Source organism: Colobus angolensis, unplaced genomic scaffold (assembly GCF_000951035.1).
Source record: "Colobus angolensis palliatus isolate OR3802 unplaced genomic scaffold, Cang.pa_1.0 Scaffold79, whole genome shotgun sequence".
Lineage (NCBI taxonomy): Eukaryota > Metazoa > Chordata > Mammalia > Primates > Cercopithecidae > Colobus > Colobus angolensis.
The window spans coordinates 1,459,674-1,475,398 of record NW_012121709.1 but is presented as its reverse complement, the minus strand read 5'-3'; the positions used below and the strand labels follow the sequence as shown (position 1 = coordinate 1,475,398).

General features: G+C 50.0%; 1 protein-coding gene across 1 annotated transcript in view; it reads left to right on the top strand.

The window, feature by feature from the left end:
* SLC8B1 (solute carrier family 8 (sodium/lithium/calcium exchanger), member B1) overlaps nucleotides 1-15,725 on the top strand; it is a 38,278-nt gene that overhangs the window by 8,809 nt on the left and 13,744 nt on the right. The window contains exons 3-11 of the mRNA XM_011928689.1: nucleotides 6,292-6,444; nucleotides 6,532-6,584; nucleotides 6,733-6,789; nucleotides 6,932-7,038; nucleotides 7,120-7,287; nucleotides 8,549-8,656; nucleotides 10,705-10,764; nucleotides 11,051-11,181; nucleotides 11,926-12,067. Coding sequence (XP_011784079.1) covers nucleotides 6,292-6,444; nucleotides 6,532-6,584; nucleotides 6,733-6,789; nucleotides 6,932-7,038; nucleotides 7,120-7,287; nucleotides 8,549-8,656; nucleotides 10,705-10,764; nucleotides 11,051-11,181; nucleotides 11,926-12,067 — 979 coding nt within the window. The remainder of the gene's footprint in view (nucleotides 1-6,291; nucleotides 6,445-6,531; nucleotides 6,585-6,732; nucleotides 6,790-6,931; nucleotides 7,039-7,119; nucleotides 7,288-8,548; nucleotides 8,657-10,704; nucleotides 10,765-11,050; nucleotides 11,182-11,925; nucleotides 12,068-15,725) is intronic.

Genomic DNA, 15,725 nt, shown 5'->3' with positions numbered 1-15,725 from the left:
CCCAGCCTGGAGTGCAATGGTGTGATCTCGGCTCACTGCAACCTCCTCTTCCTGGGTTCAAGTGATTCTCCAGCCTCAGCCTCCTGAGTAGCTGGGAACACAGGGGCACGCCACCACGCCCGGCTAATTTTTATATTTTTAGTGGAGATGGAGTTTCACCATGTTGGCCAGGCTGGTCTCAAACTCATGGTCTCAAGCACTGGGATTACAGATGTGAGCCACCATGCCTGGCCTCCATGTCCTTATCCTGTTCTTATCTAGGCATGTGGGTGTTATTGCCCCCATTGTTCAGAGGAGAAAACTGAGGTTAATTTACTTGCCCAAGTAAATTACTCACCTCGAAGGATGCAAATTAGAATTTCATCCAGGCAGTTTCATGAGAGAGGAGGCTCAGTAGGGGGAGCTGTACTGCCTCCCAATATGATTATTATTGTTCTTCCCAGAGGAGGAAATGGCAGCCCGCCTGCTTCCCTGGCCCCCATTTAGTGTCCTCCCTCCTTGTGCTGGGCGGGACCCTCTTTATCAGAAACCCCTTCGGTGACTTTATCTCCCTGGGAAATTCCTGGGCCCCAGCAAAGCCGCAGGCCCAGGCTTAGGGCAAGACTGAAACCCTCCCCCCCGGCAGTATGGAAGGAGCCCAGCTGACTTTTGCTTTTGGGTGGGAGCTGGGGATGGGATAAGGGAATCTCAGGACAGGAACTTGAGACTTGCTTCTGCATTTTTTGGTGGGAATAGTTGATGGAGATTCCCAAGCCTGGGTTGGGATGTGCACACCATCACTCCAGCCTGGGGCACAGACTTTTTCTGTAAAGAGCCAGGTAGTAGGGTCGGGTGTGGGCTCACATTTGTAGCTCCAGCCACTTAGGAGGTTGAAGTCAGGGGAATTCCTTAAGCCCAAGAGTTTGAGGCTGCAGGGAGCTATACTCATGCTTCTGCACTCCAGCCTGGACAACAGTGAGACCTTGTCTGGAAAAAAAAAAAAAAAGAGAGAGAGAGAGAAAAAGAGCCAGGCACAGTGAACACACCTATAATCCCAGCACTTTGGGAGGCTGAGGCTGCACTTTGAGAGGCTGAGGCAGCACTTTGGGATCACTTGAGGCCAGGAGTTTGAGAGTAGCCTGGCCAACATGGTGAAACCCCTTCTCTTCTAAAAATAAAAAAATTAGTCAGGCGTGGTGGCACATGTGTGTGATCCCAGCTCCTCCAGAGGCTGAGGCAGGATAATCATTTGAACCCAGGAGGCAGAGGTTGCAGTGAGCTGAGATCTGACCACTATACTTCAGCCTGGGCAACAGAGCAAGACTCCATCAAAGAAAGAAAGAGAGAGAGAGAAAGAGAAAAAGGAAGGAAAGGAAGGAGAGAGAAAGAGAAAAGAAACGAATAGGAACTAGACAGTAAATATTTTCAACTTTGTGGGCCGCATGGTTTCTACAACTACTCAGTGCTCTCACAGTGCCCGGGCAGCCACAGATTGTACGTCAATGAATGGGTGTGGCTGTGCCCCAGTAAATATTTATGGACATGGAAATTTGGATTTTATATAATTTTACATGTCATGGAAAATTCTTCTTTTGACTTAATGTCTCCCAACCATTTAAAAATGTAAGAATCATTCTTGGCTTGCAGGCTGTGCATAACCAGATGGCGGGCTGGATGTGGTCCAGGGGCCGACGTTTGCTGACCCTTGGCTTACCCATGTGTTAAAGGGGAATCATTCCATTTGCCTCACAGGAGTGTTGGAAAGACTACACGAAATCACTTAGTCATCCAAACAGCCATTAACTCAAATGTATTAAGCCCCTACTATGGGCCAGTCTCAGGGCAAATACAAGAATGCAGACAAAAAAAATTCAGGCCAGGTTTGGTGGTTCATGCCTATAATCCCAGCACATTGGGAGGCTGAGGTGGGAGGATGGCTTGAGGCCAGGAGTTCGAGACCAGCCTAGACAACGTAGCGAGACCTCCATCTCTACAAAAAGTATTAAAAAAAAAATTAACTGGGTGTGTGGTGGTGTATGCCTGTAGTCCCAGCTACTCGGGAGGCAAAGGCAGGAGGATCGCATGCGCCCAGGAGTTCGAGGCTGAAGTGAGCCATGATTGCCCCACTGCACTCCAGCCTGAGTGACAAAGCACCCTGTCTCTAAAATAATAAAATTCAGTAAACAAGGAAATGAACAAAATAAAGATTGTGATAACTTCTGTGAATGCAGAAAACTGGGTGTTAATAGTGGAGATAGGGGTAATAGCTACTTTACATGGACAGTCTCTGAGGCGGGCAAATTTGAACACCTGTAATCTCATTTGATTCATTTATCAGTGGGGTTGGTATAATTAGTCCCATTTTACAAATGAGACTGAAGCTCAAAGAGAGGAAGGGAATTGCTATAGACGGTGGAGCTGGTTGGGTGCAGAGGCTCACACCTGTAATCCCAGTACTTTGGGAGGCTGAGTTAGGTGGATCATTTGATGTCAGGAGTTCAAGACCAGCCTGGCCAACATGGTGAAACCCTATTCTTACCCAAAATGCAAAAATTAGCCAGATGTGATGTTGCTTGCATGTAGTCCCAGGTACTCAGGTGGCTGAGGCAGATAAATCACTTGAACCCATTAGGTGGAGGTTGCAGTGAGCCAAGATTGCACTACTGCATTCCAGCCTAGGCGACAGAGGGAGACTCTGTCTCAAAGGAGAAAAAGGGGCTGGGCATGGTGGCTCACACCTGTAATCCCAGCACTCTGGGAGGCCAAGGCGGGTAGATCACTTGAGGTTAGAAGTTCGAGACCAGCGTGGCCAACGTGGTGAAACTCCATTTCTACTAAAAATACAAAAATTAGTCAGGTGTGTTGGTGGGCACCTGTAGTCCCAGCTACTCGGGAGGCTGAGGCAGGAGAATCAATTGAATCCAAGAGGCAGAGGTTGCAGTGAGCCGAGATTGTGCCATTGCACTCCTGCCTGGGCAACAGAGTGAGACTCTGTCTCAAAAAAAAAAAAAAAAAAAGATCTGAGTGACTGAGTGGGTATTATGCTCAGGTTGTCCTGATCTCAAAAAAGTTTTTTTTTTTTTTGAGACGGAGCTTACTCTGTCACTCAGGCTGGAGAGCAGTGGTGCCATCATAGCTCACTGCAGCCTCAACCTCCCAGACTCAAGCAATCCTCTCACCTCAGCCTCTGAAGTAGCTGGGACCACAGGCATGTGCCACCATCCCTGGCTCATTTTTTAACTTTTTTGTAGCAATGAGGTCTTACTGTGTTACCCAAGTTGGTCTCAAACTCCTGGGCTTAAGCGATCCTCCTGCCTCAGCCTCTCAAAGTGTTGGGATTACAGGTGTGAGCCAGTTTACCGGGCCACAGATTTTGTCTTCCCCACTGGCGTGTTTCTGAGGATGGGGCACTGCAGAAAGATTGAGGGGTTGGGGCAGGGCTGAGGGGTTTCAGTCTCTGCTCAAGGGATACTGTATGGTGGGCAGAGCTCTTAGCAAAAATTGGTGAGAAGGCCAGAGGCTCAGAGATAAGAAATCTCACTTCCAGTCTGGTGTTGGTGGGAGTTCAGAGAAGGCTTGTGGAGGAGGTGGAACTGTGGTTTGACAAAGTGTTTAGAAAATTATAATGAAATACACACAACCTAAAATTTACTGTCTTAACTTTTGTTGTTGTTTTTTTTTTGAGATGGGGTCTCACTTTGTCACCCAGGCTGGAGTGCTGTGGTATGATCTCGGCTCACTGCAACCTCTGCCTCCTGGGTTCAAGTGATTTTCCTGCCTCAGCCTCCGGAGTAGCTGGGACTACAGGTGCATGTCACCATGCCCAGCTAAATTTTGTATTTTTAGTAGAGACGGGGTTTCCCCATGTTGACCAGGCTGGTCATGAATTCCTGACCTCAAGTGATCCACCTACCTCAGCCTCCCAACATGCTGGGATTACAGGCATGAGCCACCACACCTGGCCAGACTTGCAGTTAAACAATGACATTCCTATCACATTGATCTGAATAAGGCTGCTCATAGCCAGTGTTGGTGCAGACTTATGAGAATTGCTTTTCCCGTTCCTGGTGGGAGTGTGTATAGGTAGAGTTTGGCCAGGGCATTTTGGCAAAATCCAGCAATGTTCAAGATCCCCTGTCAGGGTCTTGACCATTTCTTTTGGACTGTATTATTTTGCTGGGCTTTTGTTGACTTCCAGTTGCCAGTTTATTATTCTAGAACCACTTATAAGCATAGTAGGCTAGAGGTGCTGGGGAACTAAAACCTCCATCTAGCAGTCCTCACCCAGTGACTGATTGGAGTTGGTGTATAAATACCCCAGCTCCCTTGCCTCCTGATTAAGCTCATGGTGGTGGTAACTGGCTCAACTCGGCCTTCATTGGCAGCTATCCCTTCTCTGTACCACTTCTTTTCTTCTATTTCTTTTATTTTTTTTATTTTGAGACAGGCTGTCACCCAGGCTGGAGTGCAGTGGCACAATCATAGCTCTCTGCAACCTCGACCTTTCAGGCTCAGGTGCTCCTCCTACCTCCTTCTCCTGAGTAGTTGGGTCTACAGGTGTATGCCACCAAGCCCAGCTGATTTTTTTGTGTTTCTTGTAGAGATGGGGTTTTGCCATGGCTGGTCTTGAACTCCTGAGGTCAAGTGATCCTACAGCCTCGGCCTCCCAAAATGCTGCAGTTATAGGCGTCAGCCACCGCACCCGGGCCCACTTCCCTTTCTCTGTTTGTGTTGCTTAGCTCTCCCAAACATGCTATGTCCCTCTCAGTCTTTGTCTCTGAGTCAGCTTCTGGAGGAACCCAGATCAGATACCCCCTGACTCAGCACTTTTACTTCTCAGATCCTTTCTGACAACATTTTTCTCACATGTGCTCAGAGAATCATGTGTGAGGAAGTTCATTGGCTATATTGAAAAATTAGGCATCCCCAAATGCCCAGAAGGGAAATGTTTACCTCAGTGATGTATCACCCATAGTACAAAATACTCTGCTGCAGTGAAAGGCTCTGCGGAGAGGCAGGGGAGAACAATGGGCTCTAGAGCCTCAAACTGCCTGGGTTCCAACCCTGACCCTCCCACTGAGTGCACACGGACATTGTCTCAGTCTCCTTTTCTGTTTAATGGGCATGATAATAGTTCCTTCCTCGCAGATTGTTGTGCAGAGTAATTGAGATACTTTTTTTTTTTTTTTTTTGAGACGGAGTCTCGCTCTGTCGCCCAGGCTGGAGTGCAGTGGCCAGATCTCGGCTCACTGCAAGCTCCGTCTCCCGGGTATACGCCATTCTCCTGCCTCAGCCTCCCACGTAGCTGAGACTACAGGCATCCGCCACCACGCCCAGCTAGTTTTTTGTATTTTTTAGTAGAGACAGAGTTTCACCGTGTTAGCCAGTATGGTCTCGATCTCCTGACCTTGTGATCCGCCTGTCTTGGCCTCCCAAAGTGCTGGGATTACAGGCTTGAGCCACCGCGCCCGGCCTTTTTTTTTTTTTTTTTTTTGAGACAAGATCTCACTCTATTCCCCAGGCTAAATACAGTACTGCAGCCTCAATCTCCCGGGCTCAGGTGATCCTCCCACCTCAGTCTCCTCAGTAGCTGGGACTACAAGTGCACATTACCATGCCTAGCTAATTTTTTATTCATTTTTTTTGCAGAAATGGGGTCTTGAAATCCTGGGCTCAAGCAGTCCTCCCACCTCAACCTCCCAAAGTGCTGGGATTATAGGCATGAGCCACTGCCCCCAGTCATCATAGAATTACTGTACAGATTAATTGAGATACATTTTAAGCTCTTAGCACTATGCTTCACATATAGAAATCACTATAGTATGTTTCAAATTTTATTATGTGTATTAAGGTATATTAATATTATATATATATATATAAAATGGTAAAAGCAAATTGTAGAAACAAGAGATTTGGGATGGATCCATTTCTGTTAAACAAAACAAAGTGTGTAATAAGGTATGTATACAAATGTAATTGATCTGAGAAATGTCTGTAAGGATGTGCTTCAAACTAATTATGGTGGGACCACTGGAGGGGGGATTACGGAGGGCAGGGATAAGAAAGCGGAATTTAGAAATCTTTATGTATTTTTTTTTTTTAAAAACAAATATGTATTCATGAATTACTTGTGTCAATTTCAAGCAGATGTTTATTTTTTAAATTAAAAGTGCATACATAGTTGGCACCCAGAGGGTATGGTGGCCGTGGAGACCAGGCTGAAGGGACGTTATGTTTAGCTACTTAGATGGGCCTAGTCCAGTCCTCAGGGAGATCTCTGCCCCCGATGTCCCCCTCCCTGTCTTCCTACAGTGTCGCAAAGTGTGTGGCCTGAATGTCTCTGACCGCTGTGACTTCATCCGGACCAACCCCGACTGCCACAGTGATGGGGGCTACCTGGACTACCTGGAAGGCATCTTCTGCCACTTCCCTCCCAACCTCCTCCCTCTGGCTGTCACCCTCTACGTGAGGCCCTGCCCCGGGGGGCTGGTGAGAGGGGCTGGTGTCCCCAGCTGGACTTGACTCTCTCCTCCCCGCCGGCTCCCCACCCAGGTTTCCTGGCTGCTCTACTTGTTTCTGATTCTGGGAGTCACCGCGGCCAAGTTGTGAGTTTGGCTCTGGGCTCCGGTCTGGCTTATCAATGGGAGGAGGGGTTCCAGGAGGCTGACATCCGCTCACCCTGGGTTTGGGGGAAGGATAGGGGTCCGGGGCCAGTCACTATGGAAATGTTTCCTGTCTGCTTTTTCTCCGTAGTTTCTGCCCCAACTTGTCGGCCATTTCCACCACGCTCAAGCTCTCCCACAACGTGGCAGTATCCTTTTGTCCAGTGTCCTGCACCCTGGAGGGAGGGCAGTTGTGGGGAGGCCGGGGGATAGGGTTGTGGCTCGTGGCCCAGGGAAGGCCTGGGTGGGCTGCAGCTGCGATCCTGGCCTGCCTTGACATACTCCCCACATGGTGTCACCTTCCTGGCTTTTGGAAATGGTGCACCTGACATCTTCAGTGCCCTGGTGGCCTTCTCCGACCCGCACACAGCTGGCCTGGCCCTTGGGGCACTGTTTGGTGAGAGCAGCCCCGGTGAGGGGGGCGGGGAAGAAGCAGGAGAGGGTGCAGGGTGACTGAGCTCTGACCTCCTCTCCCCAGGCGCTGGCGTGCTGGTTACCACGGTGGTGGCCGGAGGCATCACCATCCTACACCCCTTCATGGCTGCCTCCAGGCCCTTCTTCAGGGACATTGTTTTCTACATGGTGGCTGTGTTCCTGACCTTCATCATGCTCTTCCGTGGCAGGGTCACGATGGCATGGGCTCTGGGTGAGCAGCTGTGGGGCTCAGGAGGGAGATCCCAGGGCTGATGGGCAGGAGGTTTAGGAGGTGCCTGGGACAGAGAGATGTGAGGGGTGGTCAGTGGGGGGCTTGATTTGATTACAAGTGACAGAAACCCTCCTCAAGCTGGCTTGCGCAAAAATGGGAACATGTGGGTCACATAACCAAAGAGGCCCAGCAGAGCTGGGGGCTGGGGAGGAAGTATTCAAAAGTTTCACAATTTTTTGGCCAGGCGTGATGGCCTATCATCCCAGCAATTTGAGAGTCTGAGGCAGGAGGATCACTTTGGTTCAGGAGTTTGAGACCAGCCTGGGCAACATAGTGAGACTACATCTCTACAAAAAAGAAAAAACTTAGCTGGGCATGGTGGTGGAGCGTTCCTGTGGCCCCAGTTACTCTAGAAGCTAGGGCAGGAGGATCTCTTGAGCCTAGGAGTTCGAGACTGCAGTGACCCATGATTGTGCCACAGCACTCCAGCCTGGGCAACAGAGCAAGACTCTGTCTCAAAAAAAAATTTTTTTTCATAATTTCCAATTTTAACAAGCAGTACAGGTGGGATGCTAACTGGGGCCACCTGGATCATGACAGCATACATGTTCCATTCAGATGGCTCAAGGGGTATGAATGGAGGGACAATTTGTGCAGAAGGATAACGAAACCAACAAGGGACACTGAATTGCGAGATACCCAGGGGCCAGCAACAGTGGGAGCTGTGACCACACCTATCCCCCGTGGCAAAAGGGGCAGGGAATGGAGTGGTGGGGCCCAGTGAGAGCTGGAGGGCTGAAGGCCTGGAGCTATACTGAAGAGGGTTGCAGGCCCTGCCAGAGATACGCAACAGGGAGGGAGTAGGAAGAAACACTCCAAACTCTCTCCCGCTGCTTCTGATTTCCTGTCTGGCCTCCCACTGGCTGAACCTAGTTGTAGCCAGAGCTGCAGGGCTGCCTCCTTCCAGGGCACAGAGTGGGACACCTACCCTTAGCGCTTGAATAGGGTCCTGGAGGTCACTCTGTGTGCCTGACGTTACCTCCTCAATTGCAAAGGAGACAGGAAGGGAGATGGTCCTGGAAGGTGGGAGGAAGGAGTGGGGAGCTCAAGGAAAAGACCATTTACCCACCGGTACCAGGCTGGGCTAACACAGATTGCCACCACTAAAATGCACCAGTGAGAGATAGAACTGCCAGCCTTTGTTCTCTGGGCCTGTAGCCAGGACACCGCTTGGTGATGGCCTGCACCACCCTGTCTGCAGGTTACCTGGGCTTGTATGTGTTCTATGTGGTCACTGTGATTCTCTGCACCTGGATCTACCGATGGCAACGGAGAGGATCCCTGGTCTACTCCATGCCAGTTACTCCAGGTAAGAGTCTGCATCGGACTCCAGAGAGGACCAGTGGGGACTGGGAGCCTCTGTGCCCTTCACTGCTACTGTGGGTCTCTTGAGGCCGTTGTCCCCACCAAGCTCATCTCCTCTTCGTGCTTTTTCTACTCATTCTGCTGAGGTCCCGCCTCCATGCTTCCACTAGTGCCCATGAGCCTCCTCATCGCCTACTGGCTCAAGTGCACTCCTTCCTCCTGTATGCAGTTGCCAGGGCCATCTCTGTAAGAATCGCCGCTACTCCCTGCTTTGACGTTTCCCACCACTTTCAGGGTAAAACCCAAACGCTGCCGTGACAGGGACACTGAGAAATAAAAAATAAATACAAAGAAATCAGTAATATTCAAACATAGTCATATACACAAATACACGCACACACACATGCACCCAGCATACATACACAACTCACACCCATATATAAATACATGCACACATACATACACACACATACACAAAGACACGACTCACATGTACGTGCACACATATACATGCACACACGTACACCCAACATATACATAGACATACATGCACACATACACAACACACACATACACAAATACATGCACACACATATACAACACACACACAAATATTGTACATATACAACACACACATATACAAATACATGCACACACATGTACAACCCACACACACAATATACACACACACATATACAGATACAAACCCATACACATACACATACAGAAATACATGCACACACATACGCAACACACATACAGAGACATGCGCACACACATGCAGCGCACAAATACATGCACACATACACAACATGTACACACACAAACGTACACACAACACTATATGAATACATGCACACACATACACAGACACACAACACATACAAACTCATGCACATACAACACACACAAATATATGAACACACATTCTACACACATACAGATACATGCGCACACATATACAAATATGTGGACACACATATTTGTGTCCACATAACGCTTCCAACACACAAAAATACATGCACACACACCACACACACATATACAAATATGTATACACACAGCACACACATATGCAACACAGATACATGCACACACACACGCAACACAAATACATGCATGCACATACACAACACACACAAAAACAAATGCACACAAATACACAACATACATACACAAATTCATACACACATATACAACACACAAATGCATGCACACACAAATACGCAGCACATAGTACACATACACAAATACACACACCTATACAACACACATATACAAATACATGGACACGCACAAATAAATACATGAACACAGATACATAACACACACGCAGCGTACTCAGAGGCAGAATCAGGGCTAGAGCTAACTGACTTCTCACTCGAGGTGGGCCATTTTCCTTTCAGGCCCCTCCTTACAGGTCTCAGGCCTCTCAGCGTCCACAGGCCTCCTGAGAAGAGAAAAATAATATAGGTTCCAGATTCTGAAAAGGACAGCACTGAAGTAAATAAATGTTTGAGTTGTGTCTTCGTATGCCCCTATTAACTTTAGCATTTTAGCTGCATGCTTACATTTGGCCATGTTTGATGAGTTAGACTTTTTCACTGTGTAAGAATTCCTGAGCATGCATGCAGACTGCTAGAAATCCAAAATAAAGAGGGCCTGGACATGGCTGGGCGCAGTGGCCCCTGCCTGTAATGCCATCATTTTGGGAGGCTGAGGCGGGTAGACTGCTGAGGCCGGGAGTTTGAGACCAGCCTGGCCAACATAGCAAGACTCCATCTCTAAAAAAATTTGTTTTAATTAGCTGGGCATAGTCTCAGCTACTCGGGAGGCTGAGGTGGGAGGATAGAGTGAGCCCAGGAGGTCGAGGCTGCAGTGAGCCATGATCATGCCACTGCACTCCAGCCTGGGTGACAGACGAAGATCCTGTCCCAAATAACTAAGTAAATAAGATGGCCTGAACACTTGCACCCCTAAACCTGTTCCGTCCCAGTGTGCTCCCTTGAGAATGGTCTGGGTTCTGTATGTAGCTGGGCCTCTCTCCTGCAGAGATCCTCTCAGACTCCGAGGAGGACCGGGTGTCTTCTAATAGCGACAGCTATGACTATGGTGAGTCCATGCCCTGTGCCCAGCTGGGGTGGGGGTAACAGGGAAAGGCTGGGGGTGGAAAGATGGGTCCCTTCAAGACCTGGGCTCCAGGAATGAGGCTCCAAATTGGCCCCACCTCTCACTGCAGCTCAGGTGAGCCAAGGGCCAGGGTTGTCTGCCCTCTGCTGGGTGCTGGGCTTTGCCTCCTCCCCTAGGGCTGGGAGGACTGGTGGGATGGAGCGCGGAAGGTTTCCTGGAGACCAAGCCAGCTGCAGGCACACCTCACCACCCGACCCCCTGCACACAGGTGACGAGTACCGGCCGCTGTTCTTCTACCAGGAGACCACGGCTCAGATCCTGGCCCGGGCCCTCAATCCCCTGGATTACATGAAGTGGAGAAGGAAGTCAGCATACTGGAAAGCCCTCAAGGTCTTCAAGGTAGGAGGAGGGGTCCTGGAGCCAGGCTCACAGCCTTGTGAGAGCGGCAAGACAGAGGTCACGCTACCCTCTCCAGCTCTATGAGGGGGAGGGCATGCGGTCCACTGAGACCCTCTCAGAATACATGACTTAGGATTTGATGGGGAAACTGAGGCATGGAGCTTGGCTGATGACTTGACCTGGGGCTCTGCCCTCTAGTGGCCCCCACAGACATCCATATCCTAACCTCTGAAACCTGGGAGTATGGTACCTTTATGGCAGAAAGACCTTTGCAGATGTGATTAAAGATCTTGAGATGAGCCTGGCTTATATCCAGTGAGCCCAGTGTCATCACAGGGGTTGGCACAGGGAAAGAGGGAGGCAGGAGGGTCAGAGTCAGAGACTGAGAAGTGGCGACAGGAGCACAGGGTGGAGTGATGTGGGGCCAGGAAGGCAGGCGGCCCCTGGAAGCTGGAAGGACCCTCATTCTCCCCTAGAGCTTCCAGAAGGAACAGCCCTGCTAACAACTTGACTTCAGGACTTCTGCCCTCCAAAACTGTCCAAGAATACATTTGTGCTATTGACAGTCGCTCTGTTTGTGGTCATTTGTCCCAGTAGCCAGAGGCAACCGGGCGCTTAGCCTGGGACCCACACACAGTCGGTGCTTCAGCAACGGCGGGAGCTCTTGAGTCACTGAAGTCCGTCTGTGGTGTCTGGGATTCAGGCTTCCCTACCGACACCCTCCCACCTTTGCCCCCTTGACAGCTGCCTGTGGAGTTCCTGCTGCTTCTCACAGTCCCTGTCGTGGACCCGGACAAGGATGACCGGAACTGGAAACGGCCCCTCAACTGTCTGCATCTGGTTATCAGCCCCCTGGTTGTGGTCCTGACCCTGCAGTCGGGGACCTGTGAGTATCCCCTACCCCGGGCCAACCCACCTTCCACCTCCTTCCCACGTTCTGGAGTTTTCTTCCACCCAGGCTGGAGTACAGTGGCACCATCTCAGCTCATTGCAGCCTCCCTCCGCCTCTCAGGTTCAAGTGATCATCCCGTTTCAGCCTCCCGGGCAGCTGGAATTACAGGCGTGCACCACCATGCCCGGCTAATTTTTGTATTTTTCATAGAGACGGGATTTCACCATGATGGCCAGGCTGGTCTTAAATTCCTGACCTCAAGTGATCCGTCCATCTTGGCCTTCCGAAATGCTGGGATTACAGGCATGAGCCACCATGCACGGTGGAGTTTTCTTCTCAACCACATGAGGGAGGTTTGGACTAGAGGCAGAAACCTGGATATACAGCAGGTGCTTACTATGTGCTTGTGCCATAAGGGACACCAGCCTGGAAGTTCACCCAGGGGACCGCCTGCAGTCAGTTGATCCAATCTTGCTGGCCCCAGATGGAGGCTGCAAAACAGGTGACCCCAGGGCCAAATCCAGTCCTCTGGCTTGTTTGCCTGCATTTAAAAATTGGGGGATTTTACATTAAAATCTGGATTTTGGCTTCTCAAGATCTGGGCCACATTCCTGAAGGCAAAACTGGCTGGAGCAGAGAAGGGGCACCCCCTATGGGGTGCCTGCGGCCTGAATCATCACAGTCCCCTCCATTGCCTGTTGGGTGCTCCGGGCTGAGCTTCCTTCCCTCGTTTGTGTTCCCTCATTTGTGTTCCCTCGTTTGTGTGACCTGGCTGGTCCCCACTGGCATTTGAATTTTCCCATCTGCCCCAGAATGTCCTTTTCTTTCTTGCCCTGCTCTGGCCAAGGAAATGCTCAGGCTTGTCTGAGGTCTTCTAACTCCTGCTACCCAGGTTTCTTCCTGTTGTCTAACTTTAGTATCTCATGCTGTCTGTTTCCTATCATCTAGGCTCCTCCCCCTCAGCCCCGGGGCATTGCCTGGAGGTGGGAGTAGGACTCTGGTGCAAATGCCTGGCTGGGCGTGGTGTTGTGCGCTATAACAGAGTCAGGATGAAACTCCATCGGGATGAAACCGCCTCCTCGCCACATTCCCTGTGAATTTCTCCCCTGGTTTGTGGGAGGATGCAGGCATAGAGGGAAGGAGATAGGAGGAGAGGAGATTGATAGTGACTCAGAGCTGAAAAGGGCCACCCCCTAGGGCCGTCTGGTCCATCACAGTCCTCCATTCTTCATCCATTCTCTACGGAGCGGGGAAGCCTTGTCTTTCAGGCCAGGGCAAATCCAGGGACTTGCTTTCACAAGCGATGTGGCATCTTTATTTATTTATTTATTTATTTTATTTTATTTTATTTTGAAATGGAGTCTGACTGTCACCCAGGCCCGAGTACAGTGGCACGATCTCAGCTCACTCTAACCTCCACCTCCAGGGCTCAAGCGATTCTCCTGCCTCAGCCTCCCGAGTAGCTGGAATTACAGGCAACTGCCACCACGCTTGACTGATTTTTGTATGTGTTGTGGCTTCTTAAAAGAGTGATTCGCACACATCAGTCATTCACAGACCGTCTTCCCAATTTTTCTCTTACTCTATACTATTACATTTGATATTTTTCTTTGTTTTTCTTGAGACAGAATCTCACTCTGTCACCCAGGCTGGAGTGCAGTGGCACAATCTCGGCTCACTGCAACCACCACCTCCGGGGTAAGCAATCCTCCTGCCTCAGCCTTCTGAGTAGTTGGGACTACAAGCACCCGCCACCATGCCCAGCTGATTTTTGTATTTTTAGTAGAGATGGGGGTTTCACCATGTTGGCCAGGCTGGTCTTGAACTCTTGACCTCAGGTGATCCAGCCACCTTGGCCTCCCAAAGTGCTGGGATTATAGGCGTGAGCCACTGCGCTTGGCCACATTTTATATTTTTGTTAAATCAGCTCGTTATGTTGTCCAGGCTGGTCCTGAACTTCTGGGCTCCATTGAGTAGCTGGGACTACAGGCACGCACTATTGCACCCAGCTTCAGACTTTTTTTTTTTAAAGGCAAATTTATTGAAGAGGAAACTGTGTCACCTGCATCAATAGGAAACTGTAGTAGAATTGCATCATTTCCAACAAATTTAAGGTAACTGCAAAAATAAACACCATAAATGTAAACCACCGGCAGGGCATGGTGGCTCACGCCTATAATCCCAGCACTTTGGTAGGCTGAGGCAGAAAGATCACTTGAGGTCAGGAGTTCGAGACCAGCCTGGCCAACATGACGAAACCCTGTCTCTGTTAAAAATACAAAAACTAGCCAGGCATGGTGATGGGCATCTGTAATCCCAGCTACTTGGGAAGTTGAGAGAGGACAATCACTTGAACCCAGGAGGCAGAGGCTGCAGTGAGCCGAGTCTGCACCACTGCACTCCAGCCTGGGCGACAGAGCGAGATTCTGTCTCAAAAAAGAAAAAAAAAAAGTAAACCGCCTTACTCGGTCCTCCTGATTGAAGACATAAGCTGGAAGCCTGTACTAGGGAGAACAGCGGGTGTCTGAGATGTTCAAGTCCTATTAGCACCAAATGGAAACTTTCTCCCTGATACAATGATAGAACTGAAGAAGGAATCCCTTTCCTGAGAGATGGTTCTGCAGCATATAGTATCTTGACCACATGGCCTTAACACCATCTAGTGGTAGCAGGTCCATCCTGGGGAAAGACTGGTTCCAGCTAAAGCACTCTTGACCCCATCTGGGCTGAGCATTGTCTAGGGGAAACCCCTGGGCTTGCTCCCAGCCCAAGGGGGTGCTGTGACTCAAGGTGATCCTCCCCAGCAGCAGCTTCCAACTTCCCCATCTCTAGGCGTTCCCAGGAGCCATGTTTGTAAAGTGCTGCTTTTCATATGTTGTGGTCACTCCTCCACTCAGAGACCTCCATGGCTCCCCAGTACCTCTTGGGAAAAATCCATGGCTCTCATTGCGCAGTGGTGCGATCTCAGTCCACTGTACCCTCCACCTCCCAGGTTCAAACGATTCTCCTGCCTCAGTCTCCTAAGTAGCTGGGATTACGGGCAGGTGCCACCACCCCTGGCTAATTTTTGTATTTTTAGTAGAGATGAGGTTTCACTATGTTGGCCAGGCTGGTCTTGAACTCCTGACCTCGGGCGATCCGCCTGCCTCAGCTTCCCAAAGTGCTGGGATTATAGGTGTGAGCCACCACACCCGGCCGAGGCCTCTGAGACTCTGAGCCAGCTGCCTCCTATAGCCTTTTCTGTGCTATTCCTGGTGCAGGTCTGCTTGATTCCATCTTACCCAACTCCCCTCTTCCCACAGAGTCCTTGTACCCCTCTCTGCTTAACACTCAGCTCAGATCCTCAGTGTCTTCACGCCCCAGCCACCTCCTAAAATTTCTCTAGCACAGGAGTGGCAGATACATGGAAAGGGCTTCCAACCCAGGCATCTGGATCCAAAGCCAGCACTGAGGTAAAAATCCCATGCTAGCAAAATCATCTCAGGGGCTGGGTACAGTGGCAGACACCTGCAGTCCCCACTACTCAGGAAGCTGAGGTGGGAGGATGGCTTGAGCCCAGGAGTTTGAGGCTGCAGTGAGCTGTGATTGTGCCAGTGCACTCCAGCTTGGTTGACAGAACGAGACCCTATCTCAAAAAAAAAAAAAAAAAAAA